Below are 19,162 nucleotides of genomic sequence, written 5' to 3'. Positions count from 1 at the left end.
CTAAGACTGCGCAGGTGTTCAACAAACTTTAACTTAAACGTTAACATTAGTTTAATTATTCAAAGACAAAAAGTCTATATAAAATTCATTACTATTTAAAAACAACTATCAGCTGCGCAAAAAGCATCTAAGGATTGGAAGGCGATGATATAATAGCCTCAAATTATTAAAAGACTTTAATTTATAAATAGAATAGGTTAGAATCTTTTTGAAAAAAGTACTTTTTCGTATGAAAAAAAAAGGAATTTTCTTACAAAATATAGAACACAATTCATTTACTTGAATAAATGAAAAGATTAACCTATTTTCATTAAGATGATCTTTATAATATGAAAGATTCAAAGTTGATTGGCTGTGAAAATATAAGAATTTTTAAGGGATAAGACAATAGACGATTCATTTATATACATCCCCAATTAGTAAAAACAAGATGAACCCTTTTGTAGAATAAAGTTATTGGTTGAAACGTTTGGACTCTAATAGTTTTAAACTAACCAATCAAGTAAACTGAAAGCTTTTTAGTCAACGTGATAACGTGAGATAACGTGGATATAAAAATTTGGGTATCAGTGTAAATAACAGCTCATCGTCCCATCCTTCCATTAAAACTCAACACAATCAAATTTTAAATTTATAATTCAAATTTTAGATTTTGGGAATTAGAAAATCTGATCAACCTCACGTTTCTCCACATTTGATTTATAAAAATTTTAAATGGCAAGACACTTCTTTCCTGACTGATAATATCAAGCCTTACTGCAACCAAATTGCCTAGCAAATTTAGCTAATTTTGGAATTTGGAGTCACATTGCATGTGAATGTAGTAAATGCAGAACATTTAATTATATGGACCAAGTCAGATTTACGAATGTTGTAAAGGGATAAGACAATAAAATGATAAACATCCCCATTGATGATTAATAAAAGTAGCCCTTCTCTAGATTATAACTATTGGTTGAAAAGTTTGGATCCATCCAATCAAATTTTAAATTAATCCAATATAACCCAAGAAATAGGAATAAACATTTACTTTTGGGACCAATATAATATACAGACCATTGTCCCCTCCCTTTCCCTTTTAGAGATTATTTTGAGGTCTTCTTTTATCGTTTATACCGATGCAATGTGCAAACTTACGTTTCAGCCGTTTGGCTGCTGATAGCTTTTATAGTTCCTTATTTTCAAACTTCAATTCCAGCTTATTTTTACCGTGATCTGCATTGGATACAATTATTCCCTCACTTTTTTATTGCTAATTGGATTGCTGCATTTATATATTTACTTTTTGGAGAACTCCCTACTTTTTTCAAGTAGACAGCAACTTAAAATCCTTCCTCCAATTTTCTTATTTGTGATATTTAATTACTAGCCTACAGCTCACGTTGTTCACTGGTCTGTAATGTTCTTGAGAATATTAAATATCCGTACTGGAAAGGTAGAAGGCTGATGCAAATATTACGGTATAAAATCGGATCAGTTAAGAATTTGTAGAGGGCCCGATCTTTCAGGGTTAAACAGAAGGCTTATTATATTTTTGCTGACCAATGCATGTATGTATACTCTAAGAATACTGTCAGTCTATCGGTAATGCTCATACGAAAAACTATGTCTAGCTTCGAATTATATCCAGCTTTCTACGAATATAAAAATGTACAATCATAAGATTAAAACCAGTTTTTTTAGACCCGAGGTGCCAACCTTATAATTGTACATTCTATATCCGCTGCAAGCTGTTTAAATTATAATACGATGCGAGAAATAACTATTGTTTTTTACCATTGCTTTACATAGTTGCCCTTTCTCTCTTTCTCTCTCTTTCTCTCTCTCTCTCTCTCTCGTCGACGCTCTCTCTCTCTGTCTGTCTGTCTCTCTCTCTGATAAAATATTAAGTTACACATAAAGATTATGACTTTAACGTCTTATTTTAGAATATCTGTTTAACTGATTTATTCAGTAATTTTCGTTTTATATTTTAACCCAATGTAACAATACACGATTTAAAGTTTTGCTTCATTTTTTAACATTTATTAAAGAATATAATCATATTATTTTTCATTTCAAATTATCGTCCTGAAAGGGTTAAAATGTTTAGTTTAATATCTGACCACATTACGGGAGTGTTGCATGAATCAACTTATATTAAAACTAAGTTTTCTTAGATTTACTATATTATAAATTTAAGTTTTCTGTTTTAAGAATATAAATCAAATACTTCAATGTTATTCAAATAGCAACATGAATTTAAAAAACTGAATTTATGATGCTAAAAGTAGAATAATGGGTCTTATCGTTCTGGTCAATGAGAGTTTAATAGGGATTATTGGAGCACTATGAGTTTTAAACACAATATGCTTGGAAGATTCGAGCTCAATTATAGACGTTTATTTCCTATATAGATCTGTCATGGATCTTGATGCTATACAGCAGGCCGTTTTGTACATGTTAAAAATTAGAAGATTTCATTAAATAAAAGTAATCGCAAATATAGGTATTAAATAAGAGAAAACAATAGAGGGGGTAGGGGTTAATTAACTGTATGTCCCCACCCAGGGGACCTTGTTCCGAATTTCGATTGAATATCAGCCAATAGCGTCAGAAAAGGGTTTAGACATTTTTTTTATATTATCTAGTATATTTTATTAGCAGCGATGCTACTCTGTAATTGACTATGTCTGTTCCCCCGTCAGTCAGTCCGTGCGTCAATCATTTTTACTTGTTATTTTGTCATGTTTATGTATATAAATGTAAACTACTACTTTTTAAACTTACATATATTTATACAAACCTCATTCATTGATCTTACTATCATTATAAAAAAAATATGGTATTTTAATCTGCTGCGTTATTCAAAAACATAATTGTCCTAGTATTTGTCAATGTATAAGAAGTGCAATATACTAATGAGAAAGGAGACAATGAAAATAATTTACAATGGTACCCAAAGTTTTATACCAACCTTTTCGTAATAGTTGGCTCTAATACTTTGGGTACTTTAATCAAATTCGGTTTAGTTACAAAACTAGTTTTGGTTCAAACATTTCAACCAATAATTTAAATCCAAGAGAGGAATTTATCATCAATAGGGATTTATAACAATTTATAGTCCATTGTCTTATCCCTTAAGATCCCTGGCAATATGCCGTAACCACTTTGTATTCAAGCGTTGAGCCTTATTTTACTCAGAAAAAATGCACATTTAGTTTTAATGCAAAAAGATTACTTTTTCATGACACTTATTTACATTTTAGTTAAAAAAAAGTATCCATTAAATAGTGCTGTAAATTTGGTACATAGTTACACTTTTTGGATGCACAGCAACTCTATAACAATGGTAATGTATGTTCGGCACAACATATCTATAGTATAAATGTATATACAGATAACTACCTCCCCCCCCCTTTCCAATGACCCTTTTGTCTGCTAGCAAATTCTTTGTTTGCTACTTCGCTGTGTTAATATTCCCGACACCTTTGGTTGATTTTCAAAGACCCAATTAATACAAGGTCAATGGGGATTGAGAAATACAATCATTTAACCCCTTCCCCCTTTTGTGATTTACTCTAATTTCGCTACCTTACTAAAATATCTTGATTTATTAAAAACTTTTAAAACACTTTTAGAAATTGCTTAAAATAAGCTGTCTAAGTAAAATATTATATTCTTTTATTTAAAAATTTCTTTTTGAAGCAATTTTTAAGTTTTTTTTTCTCTTCTTTTGAAAAAGTTATTGTTGTACTATGAACATTATTTTACTTGTTATTGTTTTAATGAATATGTGTTTTTAAATAAATTTCATAACAATTTGATGCAAAAGGATTTAAATTCTGCAACGTTTGTTACGAGTATATTATATTATGTTATTTTATTAATTAAAAGGGAAGCAACTCTATAAGTGATTATGTTCGTCTGTCTGTCCCTACTTGTGTCTGTATGTAAAGATGTTCTCTTTTCGGTTCTCTCTCTCTCTCTCTCTCTCTCTCACACACTCTCTCTCTGTCTCTCTCTCTCTCACTCTCTCTCTTTCTCTCTCTCTCTCTCTCTCTCTCTCTAACTTTTTCTCACACCAGTGATATTTCCAGTTATACCTTATTGTTTCTCCTTTATTCCATTCAATTTAAATTCTAAGGGGGGGGGGGTCACGGTGGATTATTTAATCCACAAGGGATAACACCTCTAATTACTTAATACAATCAAATTTTAATGAAGCAAAATAATCATTAAATTTTGTCAATAGCTTTTCCTCGTATATTTTACAAACCACATTTTTATAATAATGCATTTAATTTTACTTAGAGACAGTGTTTTATAAAAATTCTCATAATAATGTATAACATTTAATATTTATATTTGTAAGAATTTTTTTCATATAATTTTTTTCCTATTTTATAAAGAACTAAGCTCTTTTTGTCTTTAGTAAAGGATCTTATAAACCGCTGAATTGGTGGGGTCTCCTTCACAGTGAATCTTTGTATAGGTCCAGAGAAGGTTTTTTAACTATTTTGGGGGAAGATATCTCCACCGTCTCAAAAAAATATTACACTAAAAAGTAAGAAATTTATTTTTACTTTTTCTTCTAAAACTCCAAATGAAAATGAGGGAAGTGGGAAACTTTCCTCCTCCCACCTTCAGTGCCATGCTCCTAAAGACTTTAAGGTTCGTAACACCTAGTTAAAATTAAATACGGTAAGGAGAAGGGGTTATTTTTCAAGATAGAGGTGTTCCGCCACCTGGATAATAGCTTAAAACCGTCACAGAATCAGTAGGGTTATTCCCTAAGAAGCACAACTTAATTAGTTAAGCGGTTAGCGAGATATTAAGCTACAGACAGAAGGAAAGACATTGTTCTACTTTGTAGTATAGATAAAATCCAAATAAATATAGAAAAGCTTCGCTTTAAAAACTCCACCTTAAGACATCAAACCATTCAAATGTAAATTTACATAGAACGGAAAAAGAAGCTTTATAGAACATGCATTTCGTGTTAAAAACTGTATGTTAATTAGTAGAATTGTTTAAATATACAATTAATCTTCATTAATGTGAAGGAAGGCTTAGCTATAATTGTTCTTTTTTTTCAACAAAGTTTAACATAAAATTTGTTAATTGCCTGGGAAATATACAAAAGTGAAGCCGTTGTACGTAGAGGGACAAAGTGACTAAAAAATCAGCCATTTGACGTCATAAAAATGAGGGATTATCCATCTCTTTTTTAGGGGTTTTCTTTCTCACTCATCTCCCTCTCATCTCCCTCATTTTTATGACATCGCATGGTTGAATTTTTAGTCACTTTGTCCCTATACCGTTTTACACTTTTATATTGTCCGTCTGTCCGTATATTTAGCTATTTTAACACCTTTTGTGGTGATTCCTGTTATAGTTATAACATTTAGATTTTACCTTTTTTGATGTTATTGTCAAATCTTAGCTAACTTTGATTTTAAAATGGTGATTTTTAAGACAATTAGGAATGATGTAATAAGCGTAGAGACACTTTAATTTCCTCTCAAAATTTATATACTACTATATCATTCATAGATTAATAAACAATTCCAATGATGGTTATCAAAATTACGCCTTTATTGATTATGATTGTTGGATGAAAAGTTTGGACACTATTGGAATAAAAAATAACCAAAGCTTTTGAGCTAACCAATGAGATAAACTGATGATAAAACTTAGGGTACCAGTGTATTTTTCAGTCCAATGTCCCCTCCCTACCTGATGTATTGTCATACTTGTAAATATATTTTTGTTTCACATCTTGAGAAATTGGTAATTAGTGTAAGTTTGACTATAGCGAAGTGTTTAATACAGTATCTAAGATTTTATTTAAACATCCAACATTCAACATTTTCTTTTGTATTTTATAACTATTTCATAACTTTTGGTATAATAATTAGCAAGTCCCCAAAGTTTTATAATATTGTTTCCATATTCGTTTGATTAACAACTTTGGGGACTTTGTTGAATTTTGATTTGTTGTTTCATTAAATTGAGTGTCCAAAAGTTTCAATCACTAATTGTAATCTACTTTTGTTTACCGTTATTGGGGATGTACATCAATTTATCGGCCATTGTCTTATCACTTTAGATCCCCGATATGAGAGTTGAAAATGTTCCTGACAGCAGCTATGACCAGAATGTTTCCAATTAGACAATTTTTTGAATGATATAATGATCTTAATCATCCTTATTTTAGAATAATGATTCCTAGGACAACAAGGTACAATATCTTAAGCCAACCATCTCTATATCAAGTCAATAAAAATGTATAAAACAGTTTCGTAGTAATTTCATGGGTAAGAATGGCAAACTCGGATCAAAATATTTCAAATATCAAATGGATGTCGTCTTTCATTTCATTCGAATGTGAACGCGGCATTTTACAGTGGTAAATGTTCCTGACAGCAGCTATGACGAGGATGTTGCCAAGTGTGACTGTCAGTCAATTTTTTTTGTATAATATAATGATCCTTTTGATCCTTATTTTGTAATAATGATTCCTTTTAAAACAAGGTAAATATTAAAATAATTTTGGTCCCATTTCATGTCAAATGGATGTCGTCTTTCATTTTATTCAAATGTGAACGCGGCATTCTACAGTGGTAAATTTTCCTGACAGCAGCTATGACGAGGATGTTGCCAAGTGTGACTGTCAGACAGATAATACCCAGGGGGACCAGCGAACCAATACTCTGAAAAAAAAAAAAATTGTTAGTAGTTATAAGTCATGTCTTTTTTAAAGCATTCGGCAGAAGGTTGAATTGATATTATTTTTACTTTAATCTAGAGGCTAAGCAACCTTTTTCTAAATAGTTATTCCCCCCTCCCCCCCCCCCCCCACCCCACAACTAAGACCCATAAGAAGCTAAACTGTGAAGGAGAACTATATCGCTTTAGTGGTTAGCGAGATCCTTTGGTACAGGCAGACAGACACATGCTACAGTTAATTATACATGGTTAATTCCTAGTCAAATCAAAAGTTTCTTTATAAAAAGTATAATAACGATGGTTTCAAATAAGGTTATAAAGTTTAATGAAAAGCTTTAAACCAAAATTTCATTTTTTTTCAAACATTAATTTAAATTGTTGTATCCTGTTAAGCTTCGGCGTTTATGTTGAAACATTTATATTGAATTATTAGAATAGTGTATAATTGGTAGCTGGACAATGACAAGTGTCTCAAAAAATTAGTCTTGTGACGTCATAAAAATGAGGGATTATCCATCTGTTTTTTAGGGGTTTTCTTTCCTACTTCTCCTCTCATTGCATTTTCATGACGTCACTTGGCTGATTTTTGAGACACTTTGTTCAGCTACATATATAATTATATATGTGGTAGTTTTTTCAATAAAAAGTTTATGTAAAAATAACAGATCTTTAGAATAGATGTATATAAAGATAACTACTTCCTTCCCTTTTTCAATGACCTTATTCGTCTGCTGCCAAATTGTTTTCTGCTATTTGGCTGTGTTAATACACTTCACACCATTAGTTAATTTTCAATTACCCAATTGAGAGTTGACACAAGGACAGTGCGATTGGAAGATACAGTTATTTAACCCTTTTCCCCTCTACTGTTTTAGTCTAATGTAGACATAAGTTAGAATAACTCTTATAACAACTAATTTAGTAGACGTTTTTTTATGTCAATACAACGTCAACAAAGTTAACAGGGCAAACTAGTGTTGAACAAAATTGATTAAAAGTTGAAATTAAAAATTCACGTACTGTACAATGAATAGATATAAGTAACAAGGATGACAACATCCATAAAAGCGAAGCTAAAAATCCCAAGGTAGAACAAACCATTTAATACTATTCTAGAAAAAGTATTTGAATATATAAGTCTAAGCAAAACCGTACCTAACTGTTACAGGAATCATCATGCCACATGCCACAAGAAAAAGGTGAGGAAATATTTTTTCTAGGGGTGCTACCCTCCCCCCAAATAGATGTAAACTTTCCCGGGACCTATGAGAAGTTACACTGAAAAGCAATCCTTCTGTACACACAGACAGACATCCTGTTATTTTTGAGTAGCTTTACTTTGCTGATGAAAAGTTAAAAAACTTTTTTCTTTGACAATTTCTGTTGTTAAATTCTAAATAAAAATCCTTGTCATGAAATTAAAAACAAGAACATTTATGTTCATATTACTAAAAATTGTTTAATTTGAAAAATAAAGCCATTGAGGAAGGGAGGGGATATTGGACTGTAAATTAGAAATAACTATTTTTTTCGACAATTTTACTACTTTTTTTCCACCTCCAAAATATAAACCTTTAACCCATCTAAGGACCAAAAGGTATATTCCATGAAAAGCCCAATAACGAGATTTTTAGCTTCAGACAAACAAATTTTGTATTGTAGAATGAACTGATGCATTATTGTTCTTGCTAGAGTTCTGTAATCTAAGCTTTATACAACATACAAAAAGCCAATAAGGATGACAACATCCATAAAAGCGAACCTTTAAATTCAGACGAACATCAACACTTGTAGAGTGTCAGAAAATAATTAGCAGACTATCAAGTTACAATAGTGTAAGTAAATTTGTAAAAAAAAAATTTTAAAGTACAGGATTCTGTATAGGAACACAGCTACATTTTAGGACTTTGTCATAGAGATGCTTCGCTTATAACATTGCTTCTTGTTGTCTTAGGACGTCCAGACAAACGTACGAACAGACAGAACCTAAATATATAAAAAGCTTTGCTTTTAAAACTGCTGTAAATACAAAAATATTTTTATGTTGACATTTGGGGAATTTTTAGTGTGTCTCCCACATTAAATGCTTCCCAATAGTTTGTAAAACCTAAGCATTTTTTTGTAGCGAAGCTACTCTATAAATCAGTTTGTATGTTCGTCAGTCCGTAATGCTATGGGATAAATTTGATTTTCTTGACTGCTGTTAAAGACAGACAGCGAAGACGGGCATCTAGTCTATACATTGTTCTATCAGTCTGTCTGTCGGTCATTCTTCTCTGTTTCTTTTCTTTCTTACGACATCTGCTCAATAACTTACTTTGTCCGTTTGTCCATTTTATTATTTATTATTTTCTACTTATGGATAATGTCATCCTTGTTTTACAATTCTGTCTTTAATTTTTTATGACTGAAATAAATAAGAGTTATTTTTGACATAGAAAGTTACCCACGAATTTAAAAATGAAAAATCATGGGTTGTTTTTTATGATGTCACATGGCTGATTTTTGAGACTACCATGGGATTAATTCTGAAACTGAAGCGCAAAAAATAAAACCAAAAAAAAAACATTTTTCTTCACAAAACTGCAATAGATGAAAAATTCAAAAGTTTTTTGCGCAAGTGATTAATGAACAGAATTTTTCAAAGTGTTTTGTCACAACAGCTAAAACCTTTGCGCTGTCATTTTATTAACATTAGATTTTAGGCATTTAAACATTGCAATAACGTCATGTCGGTATAACGAATGCCAGTTATCATTTAAAATCATAAAGATGACATTTATGCATCCTAAGCCACAGCCACCCTTAGCCTATCTAGTAAAACCTTCGGCCGCAGCCACCCTAAACAGATAAAGCCTTTATCATCTGATGCTACCCTTAGCCACGCGGCTTTTATCCTCCCTAACCGCTGTAATACTCATTCAAACAGCTTAGACAATGCGGATTCAAAAAAAATTAGCAGGTTGGAGAAAGAATCAGCCACCCTTAGCCGCAGCTAAAATAAGCCTTTACTGTAACGAACCAGCAGTTAGTGAGATCTTTAGGTACAAACAGACAGACTAACACAAATGATTATTTTTAAACATTTAAACAAAATATCCATTTCCAAGCGGCTCATGGCTGTCTAAAACGCAGCTAACTAGCCCCGTACTAAAGTATTTTTTGCTTGAGTGCAAGTTTCAAAAACTTTTCCATTACGCTTTGCAACAGTAGTTCAATTTGAAAAAAGCAAAGCTTTATATGATAAGGTAGGTACGTCACAACGCTAATAGTAAAAACGAGAGGAACTGTCTTTCCAATATGGCTATGAAACTGATTAATGTCCGCTGGATTAGAGCCAGTTCTAAGCCATACTAAAAAAATTATGTTTAGCATCGTATTACAGACAGTTTTTCCACGAAAATTGAAATATAAATCGGACCCTCGGGGCAATTAAAACTAGTTTTTGTCTTTTTATTTGTCTGCGGAAAGCGTTTATAATGTTGTGCAATATATAACAATTATCACTTTGAAAGTTATTCTGATATATACGATAATTCGTGTATACTATTTGCTTAGCCTTTGGCATCTTTGGACAAGAAAATAGACTAAAACCATCACATACGTGATGCTTCTCTAATATAGAGAATTCAGTTTATTAATTAGCGAGATCTTTACGGACTAACAAAATAAAGATCTATAAACAGCTCGACGATAAGAATTCCTTAAATTTGTTCTACCGACATCTTAGTTATCCAATACTTGTCTAAATCCGCTTTTATAATAACAAAAAAATAACTGGGGAAAAAGGAAACAAAATTTTGTTGATCTAATCGTGCTGCTTTAAAAATATCAAGAAAATAATAGAAATAGGCCATCCATTTTAATTATTTTATATGAGCATTACTATAACAATTTTAACCCAGTATCAATCTAAAAGAGAAAAGAAGAAAGAAAAAAAAGAAAGAGAGATAGATTGATAGATAAATAGATAAAGAGAGAGAGAGACAGAGAGAGAGAGAGAGAGAGATAGAGAGAGAGAGAGATAGAGAGAGAGAGAAAAAAAAAGAGAGAGAGAGAGAGAGAGAGAGAGAGAGAGAGAGAGAGAGAGAGAGAGAGAGAGAGAGAAAAGACAGACAAAGAAAAAGAGAAAAATAAAGAAAGAGGCAAAGAAGGCTGTATTACAGAAGGAAGGACAGGAAGACACAAACACTTATAGAGCAGCAACGCTACTGCAAACAACAAACATTCGTAAAATTTCAAATTTTTCCATATCCTCATAATTTCTGTCTAGTCCTGAAATGTCAGTCTGTCCGTCTGTCTATCTATGTATACTATGTAGATTCTGTAAATAATTATTGATCGTAGATAATATATATAAGGAAAATTCTTTAGAATTAAGTTTTTTTGGCCCCGGTAATTTGTCGAGTAGGTACGCTTCTATTTTAATATGATAGCGGCTACGCATCTAGGACAAGATACTTTACTGTAAAAGAAAATCATGCAGGTCCAGTGATTAAGCTGGTTCTTATGCAATAGACAGAAATTGTCAGACAAAAATACTACTAATTTAAAAAAAACGTAAAATTTATACATTTTACTTATCCTGAACGAACTTAGCATTATGTAATATGTTGTTGAAAAGGAAAAGATAACGTAAAGATTCTACATTCTAGAGGAACTGAGAGATGAGAATTTATCATTTTGCAGTGAAGCCCCTACTGAGGCCCAATTCAAAGATAAATGGAGAACCATTGTGCGTGGCCTATGCTCTGGAAAGAAGAGATAAATGGCGATGATGAAAGATTCTAGATATCCTATCATATAAATAAGTAAGCTGTTTTTGTCTTTAGCGAAGTATCTTGCTAAATGCTGAACCGATATGGATCTCCTTTACGGTGAGGGTTTTAGGTCATTTTATTTTATAAAAAGTCTGTGTATGGTTTTAGGCTATTTTTTTTTCTGTCACATATCACTTTCAGTATAGAGCCCCTTGATGCTAGGGGCGCGTCCGCTAGTAAAAGAAAAAACAATAAATTTTATTATATAACTTAAATTCTTGTGAAGTATGAAAAGATTCAGATTTGAATTGTAGTCCTGACTAGACATATTTGCTTCACTGACAGGTATTTATGCCAAGTGCACAATTTTCAGGGATATTAAGGGATAAGACAATGGAGATTAATTTATATATATACCCAATGATGATAAACATTATCCTATTTTTTGTTGTTGACGTTTTTGATTGACTGCAAGTTTGGAACAAACCAATTAAAATTCAATAAAAGTACCGTAACCAAAGTTAATGAGCCTGTAAATAAGATAGCTTAATTATAAAACTTTGGGTACCAGCGTAAATAACAGTCTAATGTCCCCTTCCTCCCTGACAATTTCTTAGCAACAAAGCTTCTCGACAATTATCAGTCCTAATTTTTTTTTGTATTTATTCCATAATAAAAAACCTTCAGTTTAAAAATTATAATAGGATTGTGAAAGTGAAATCAGTAAAAAAGTGCAAAAAATGTCTTTGACGATGCATGTATTTTCAGTATGGCCAAGACAAAGTTTTGATTCAACGGAAATGAAATGGAAATTTCTGTGAAGAGTAAAATGAAAATTTATAATCAATTCCATTTTTGTTGGCCAACAAAACACGAATTATCAGTATTGCATAGAACCGGTTTTAAGCCAGCGGACATAAATCGGATTTGAAGCCATACATGGAAATATTTATTCATCTTACATTTACCAATCCAATGTATGTACAATGTGCAATAAATATAGTGAGAATTATATCTTAATTAATGAAATATAATACTCATAAGTTGGTGATTATTCTTAACACATGCAGATATTGTTCTACAGCACTTTGTCTCACATTACATACTTTTAGACATAATGTCTTTTTAAAAGCGAAGCTTTTCTATAATTAGGGTCGGTACGTCCGTCCGTCATAGAGAGAAGGCTCTTTTCGTTATTTAGGCATGTTAGAATTGTCCTATCGATTTCAAACTTTACATGGTGATTCCTTTAGTAGTTAGGTACGATTTAAAAAGTGTAGAAACTCTATAAGCATTACCAGAATGTCCGTACGTCTTTAAGTGATCTAATCATTCGATTGATTTGATTTTTGGTATATTGATTTTTGGGACGACAAATTATAATGTTATAAGCGAAGCCACTCTATAATCAAGTCCTAAAATGTAAGTATGTCCATAAACATTATCCTGTATTAAGCAGTTTTTCAACAAATTTACTTACAATTTTGCTTCGACTCTTATACATTTATTTTCTGATTATTCAGTTCTTACACTATACAAGTGTTAAAGTCCGTTTGTCCTACCGTTTCAGTGCTTCGCTTTTATGGATGTTGTCATCCTTGTTTTATTAAATATCACTGCTACTATTTATTTGTTTATAAAGATATTAGCGGCTACGTCCCTCTAAGGACACTTAAAACCTACCCTGGACCTATGAAACACTTTATTGTAAAGGAGAACCATATCATTTCAACGGTTAGCAAGATCCTTTGTTACACACACACGCACATTGATATCCTGTTACTTTTTAAAGAATCTTAAAACATTTATGTTTGTTTTTTCACTCCTTTTTTCTGCATTCCTTTCATGGATAACTTTGAACCCTTTAAGTGATGATACACCTGACGATAGATTGCTGTACTTTATCAAGTAAGATAAAATATATTGGTGGAAAAGTTGGGACATTTTTGCTCTTCATCTACATAAGAGTTATATACATATATTGTATTATTAATTTTATGAAATATTTATCTTTCATCTTTATGTATTATGACTGTACCTAGTCTTGTTTTAATACAATGATATGTGATATATTATACGGAATAAAAAGGATTTTATATTGCAAAAAAGTATCAGATTCTAATAAACAATATTGTAGTTATTTGCTCATATAAAATAACTTTATTATAAGCAGAAGAGAGGATACCCAAAGTTTTCTAATAACGTTAGCTTATTGGTTGATTTTAAAACTTTGGGTACTTTTACTGAATGTTGGTTGGTTAGTTTAAAGCTAGTACTATCCAAAAGTTTTAAACAACAGAAGGTGCAAACTTGTATATTCTCAAAGGGGATGTAAATCAATTTAATCATCCATTGTCTTATGCCTTAATATCTCTGATTATATGTCTAACTCAGAAATGTTAATTTGTCTTTGCATAGTTAATAACCATTATAGCATACAAGTTATAGAAAAGCAATGTAACTTTACAAACTGTCTCAAAAATCAGCCATGTGACGTCATAAAAATAAAGGATGAGATAAGAAGTGGGAAAGAAAGCCCCTAAAAAAGAGATGGATAATCCCTCATTTTAGGACATCTAATTGCTGTTTTTAAAAACACTTTATAAAGCTACATTATTTTTCTATACAAAGCTACAAAAACAATACAATTTGTTTTTATAATGATCAAACAACAAGTTGTCTCAAAAATCAGCCATGTGACGTCATAAAAATAATAAATTCACCTTTGGTTCCAGTAGTAATTGTGTGTATTGAGTACAGTTGGAGGTCTGGTTGTCTGGCTGGCTCCAATCTGGAGACTCTGTCTGGCTCCAATCTGGAGACTCTGTATACACCCAATCTGAAAAAAAGACAAATTAATACTTCGTTTCATGTGAAACAAATTTGAAATCTTTAGGACAATTCTAGAACACAGTAATAGTGTCTGACTGATTATGACGTAACAAAAAAATTAGCCAATGAGAGGCCGTTATTGACCAATGGTAAAATTTATAGTGGCCTCTCATTGGCTAATTTTTTTTGTTACGTCATAATCAGTCAGACACTATTACTGTGTTCCAATTCTAACATGCCTAGATTAACGATGAAAGCTACAGGCTATGATCCTAATAAATAATTTGTTGGGTGGGGTGGAGGCCAAACAACCCTTTTATACAATCCCCTCCCCCCATTGACCTTTCCTGAAAATTATTTAACCTTCTGACTGCCTATTACCCCCCAAAAAATATTGAAAACCCAGATAAGTACCCAAGATGATTTTTTATAAATTATGAAAGGGGTTGGGTCATTGGGAGGATATTTTATTCTACATTCCTCTATTCCCAACTCAACAGTTTCTAAAGCTACCAAAGGAAGTATATATTTAGGTAACGAAATGATTATAATCAGAAAAGAAGGACAACTTTTAATCCTAATTTAATAATTAAATTAGCAAGGTGTGCATTTAATCCTTGCAAAATGTTTTGATATAGTATTTAGAAGACCAACGTTACTATAAAAAATGTATAAAAAAAACAATGAATTAATGTACAACCTCAATTATAATAACACTTCTGCCACTGAAAATTATCGTAATAAATGTTTGGACACTGAAGATTTGTACAACCCAATCATGATATATAAAATAGTTATTTCTTTCATCGTATTATAAACGGCTTTCCGCGGATATAGAATGTACAATTATAAGATTAAACATTTTTATATTCGTAGAAAGCTGGACATAATACAATGCTAGACATAGTTTTTTCGTATGGATGAGAACCGGTTCCTATCCACCGGATTCGAATAATACGAGAAATATCAATATCCAAAGATTTGGCCAACAAATGAGATATTAAAACTTAAACAATTTACAGTCAAACGTAAAATATTTATTCCTCTTAAATCTGTCTTAGTTGCTATATCCATAGACGTCCAAGGGGGGGGGTAAAGGTGTGATTTACCCCCCCCCCCCCCCAGGCAAATTTTACCCCCGGGATAAACATTTTTTTGGGGGGTAAACAAAATTTGCATCACGCTTCGCGCGCCATTTTACCCCCCCCCCCAAAGCAAATTACCCCCCGCTTAAAAAAATTTTACCCTCCCAAATAAAAAAGCTTGGACGCCCCTGGCTATATCTAACTTATTTTTTTAGTATTTCTAAACGAACAATTCAGTGAAATGAAGACAAATAAATTCCTTTAAAATATGTAAAAGTAACAGGATGTCTCTGGGTATGTCAGTGTGTACCAAAGAATCACGCTAACCGCTTGACCGCGGCAGCGAGTTATTAAAACATTAAATAAATCTAATTCATACATAAATGTATCTGCGGACACCGTTTTATTAACAAAACTGTCCTAAAATTCACTTTGACTGTCTGTGCCAATAACCAGACAGTATATAATTAACTTTGTCTGTCTGGCTGTTAGTCATGCATTTATATAAACTTTTGTGTTTCGCTACTTATGGACGTTGTAATACTATTTTACGGCTTCGCCCTAGCCTCTAGGGGCTTTGCCCCAATAGGTCATTAAAAAAAATTGGAGCTGCCCCAGTATCAATTTCAAAATTTTCGGGGGGAAAAAATTGCAGTTGCCCCAGTATCAATTTCAAAATTTTTTGGGGAAAAAAATTAGATCTGCCCCAGTATCAAATTCAAAATTTAAAAAAAAATGGGGGGGCGGGGTTTTGGGGGGGGAGTTAGAGGTGTCCCACAAAAAAAACACCACAGGACCAATAGGTATATACCCTGAAGAGTAGAATCCGATCGAGATCATAAGGGACAGACAGACGGACAGACAGACAGACGGACGGACGGAAGGACAGACATCAAGCTACTTTGTATTATAAATAACGTAATATATATCATATTGGCCCTAATGACTTGTCAATTTTTCCATGATTAAATCTCATTAAACTTTGTCGGAACTTTTACTACTTTTTTGTGAGTTTTTACTAACATTTTATAGATACGGTGATTCTGTAAAATCACAGAAAAATATTGAAACTTTCAGCTATTCAATATAAAGGCTAGAACGTCAGTAATTTGTGTAATTGACAGTAACTTATTTGTTTGTTAATGAATTATAATAATAATCAAAATGCATTAAATAGGTGTCCGTCCGTAACGGATAGCTTTTTTCGTTAATTTAGGCATGTTAGAATTGTCCTATCGATTTCAAATTTTGCATGGTGATTCATTTAGCAGTTAGGTACGATTTAAAAAGCGTAGCAACTCTATAACCATTAACAAAATGTCCGTACGTCCATTTTAAACATGATGATTTTTTTACTTTTTAACATAAAATTTTTATGTGATCTAATTATCCGATTGATCTGATTTTTGGTATATTGATTCCTGGGACAACAAAGTATAGTGTAATAAACGAAGCAACTCTATAATCAAGTCCTAAAAATGTAAGTATGTCCATAAACATTATCCTGTATCAAGCAGTTTTTTAAAAAATGTACTCACAATTTTGCTTTGACTCTTATACATTTATATTAGGATTATTCAGTTCTGAAACTATACAAGTGTTAACGTCCGTTTGTCCTACCGTTTCAGTGCTTCGCTTTCATGGATGTTGTCATCCTTGTTCTTTAAATATTAACTTTGATCTTATGCTTAGTTAGAAATATATAATCACAGAATTTTTGTTGTTATGTAAGACTTCCCAAATTACCATCTCTGTAAATGAAGTATCTAATAGTATCACATAAAGCATTATAACAGTTGACAAAAATCAGAAAATCCTTCTATAAAAGTGTCTTTAGCTCTAAACAAATGTTAGATTAAGAGATTTATGGGTATTAATAGTATTTTTAGAGGGATTAAGAAAAAATAACAATAATAGTTATTTATCGTCAGCTATTTTTAATACCAAAGCTAAACTGTTCATTAATTTGTGTGTCAGTCTCTGTGTGTGTGTGTGTGTGTGTGTGTGTCTGTCTGTTTTTATATCTATCTATCTATCTATCTATCTATCTATCTATCTATCTATCTACCTACCTATCTATCTATCTATCTATCTATCTATCTATCTATCTATCTATCTATCTATCTATCTATCTATCTATCTATATATCTATCTATCTATCTATCTATCTACCTACCTATCTATCTATCTATCTATCTATCTATCTATCTATCTATCTATCTATCTATCTATCTATCTATCTATCTATCTATCTATCTATCTATCTATCTATCTATCTATCTATCTATCTATCTCTACCTGAGTTTGTATAAGTGGTAAGGTTGAGATCTGTAGAAAGCTTCATTGTAATTTTTCTTCTATTTTTATTTCTTCTTAATTATTCACTGTGAATATATTAAGTCTCATTTTAAACATAGTTCTTGCATCTTTTATCTGAAAATAAATATAAATAATATGTAAGTAATGAAAACTTTTATTTAGTGTCATTTGATAAATTGTATGTCGGTGATATGTTAACCATGACTATTTTTATGTCATGACATAAAAACGACATAAATCAATAAATTAAGTCAACTGAAGTCAACCAACTAGTCCCTAGATGTTAGGGGCGCAGCCGCTAGTTGAGAAATATACAGTACAGGCAAACTTTAGAGTAGTTACTCGATCGATAAGTATTACTTTAATGTTCATTGATTTTTAATTTGTGAGCTTCGCTATGATAGATGTCCTCATCCCTGTTATTTCTAGTTTATGATGGAATCTTATCATATGAAACTTATATGGAATAAATATTGGTTTGCTTTACATAGAAAACTACAAAAAAAATTAAATTTTGGAAAAAATTTACATATTTCAATTTAATTATAATTGGGGGGATAATTGATTTATCAGACATTGTCCCATCCCTTTTTCCCAGGTAGGGAGGGGACATTGGACTATAAATTACACTGGTACCCAAAGTTTTCTAATCCCATTAACTATACGTTGTACTTCTATTGAATTGTTATTGATTGGTTCAACATTAGCATTGTACAAACTTTTGAATTAATTTTAATCTACAAAAGGGGTAATTTTGTTTATCATTATTGGAGATGTAGATAAATATATCATCGATTGTCTTATCTCTTAAAATCCCTGCTGTACAGATGCCTGAATCTGTCTACAAACGTCAAATTATTTCAGAGGCAAAATGCTTGGAATTTAAATTTAGTAGGATGTTTCTATCAAGTAGTTATCTTAATAATAAAGTAAAAGGATGTTTGTTTGTTTGTCTGTCTGATTGAACCGAAGCATCTCGCTAACCGCCGAACCGATCGGGGTAGCTTCTCAAAGGTCACGAGAAGGTTTATAACTATTTGGGGGGAGGGTACCACCACCCTCCCAAGAGAAATCACCCATAGAAAAAAAAGGGGTTTGGGATTCAACCCCCCCCCCCCTCAAGTGCCCCTAGAGGCTTCAAGGGTGCGTAGCTGCTAGTGCAGGATAAAGTAGCAAGGTGTTTGTCTCTGTGTTAGATAGGCCATCCATATATAGAAGTAACAGGATCTGTGCCGGGCTGTCGGAATATCTGTCTGTGTGTACCGAAGAATCTTGATATCCGCTGAACCGATTTGGTTTTCCTTTACAGTGTAGCTTCCGCTCTCATAACTAACTATTTTGGAGAGGGTTCCGTTAATCTAAGCATATTAGAATTGTCCTTACTGAAATAATTTTATTCTACTAAAGGAGTAATTTTGTTAATAATAATTGGTGGGAGGGTAAAATAATTCATAA

At 31.9% G+C, this 19,162-nt stretch overlaps 2 protein-coding genes across 3 annotated transcripts in view; one reads left to right on the top strand and one right to left on the bottom strand.

Annotated features, from left to right (window-relative positions):
* The window catches only part of LOC145305885 (protein FAM221B-like), a 519,245-nt gene that overhangs the window by 141,267 nt on the left and 358,816 nt on the right, over window positions 1–19,162 (top strand). The gene's annotated exons all lie outside the window — the stretch shown is intronic.
* Window positions 6,546–17,817, bottom strand: LOC145305479 (uncharacterized). Its single transcript, XM_080147098.1, has 3 exons — window positions 17,687–17,817; window positions 14,195–14,310; window positions 6,546–6,695 (listed from the first exon to the last, which is right to left on the bottom strand). The coding sequence occupies exons 1-3, from the start codon at window positions 17,730–17,732 to the stop codon at window positions 6,546–6,548; spliced, it is 312 nt and encodes a 103-aa protein (XP_080003224.1). The 5' UTR covers window positions 17,733–17,817.

Source organism: Acartia tonsa, chromosome 14 (assembly GCF_053477335.1).
Source record: "Acartia tonsa isolate MP-2025a chromosome 14, ASM5347733v1, whole genome shotgun sequence".
Taxonomy (NCBI): domain Eukaryota; kingdom Metazoa; phylum Arthropoda; class Copepoda; order Calanoida; family Acartiidae; genus Acartia; species Acartia tonsa.
This window is presented reverse-complemented; position numbering and strand designations above follow the sequence as displayed.

Bases quoted from the DNA above. Each gene is read 5' to 3' on its own strand.
- LOC145305479 (XM_080147098.1), bottom strand. From the start codon at position 17,732: ATGAAGCTTTCTACAGATCTCAACCTTACCACTTATACAAACTCAG. The intron at 14,311-17,686 runs GTAGAGATAGAT...TCTTTTTTTCAG, and splicing joins TACCACTTATACAAACTCAG to ATTGGGTGTATACAGAGTCT. The intron at 6,696-14,194 runs GTGAATTTATTA...TTTTTTTTTCAG, and splicing joins AATTACTACTGGAACCAAAG to AGTATTGGTTCGCTGGTCCC.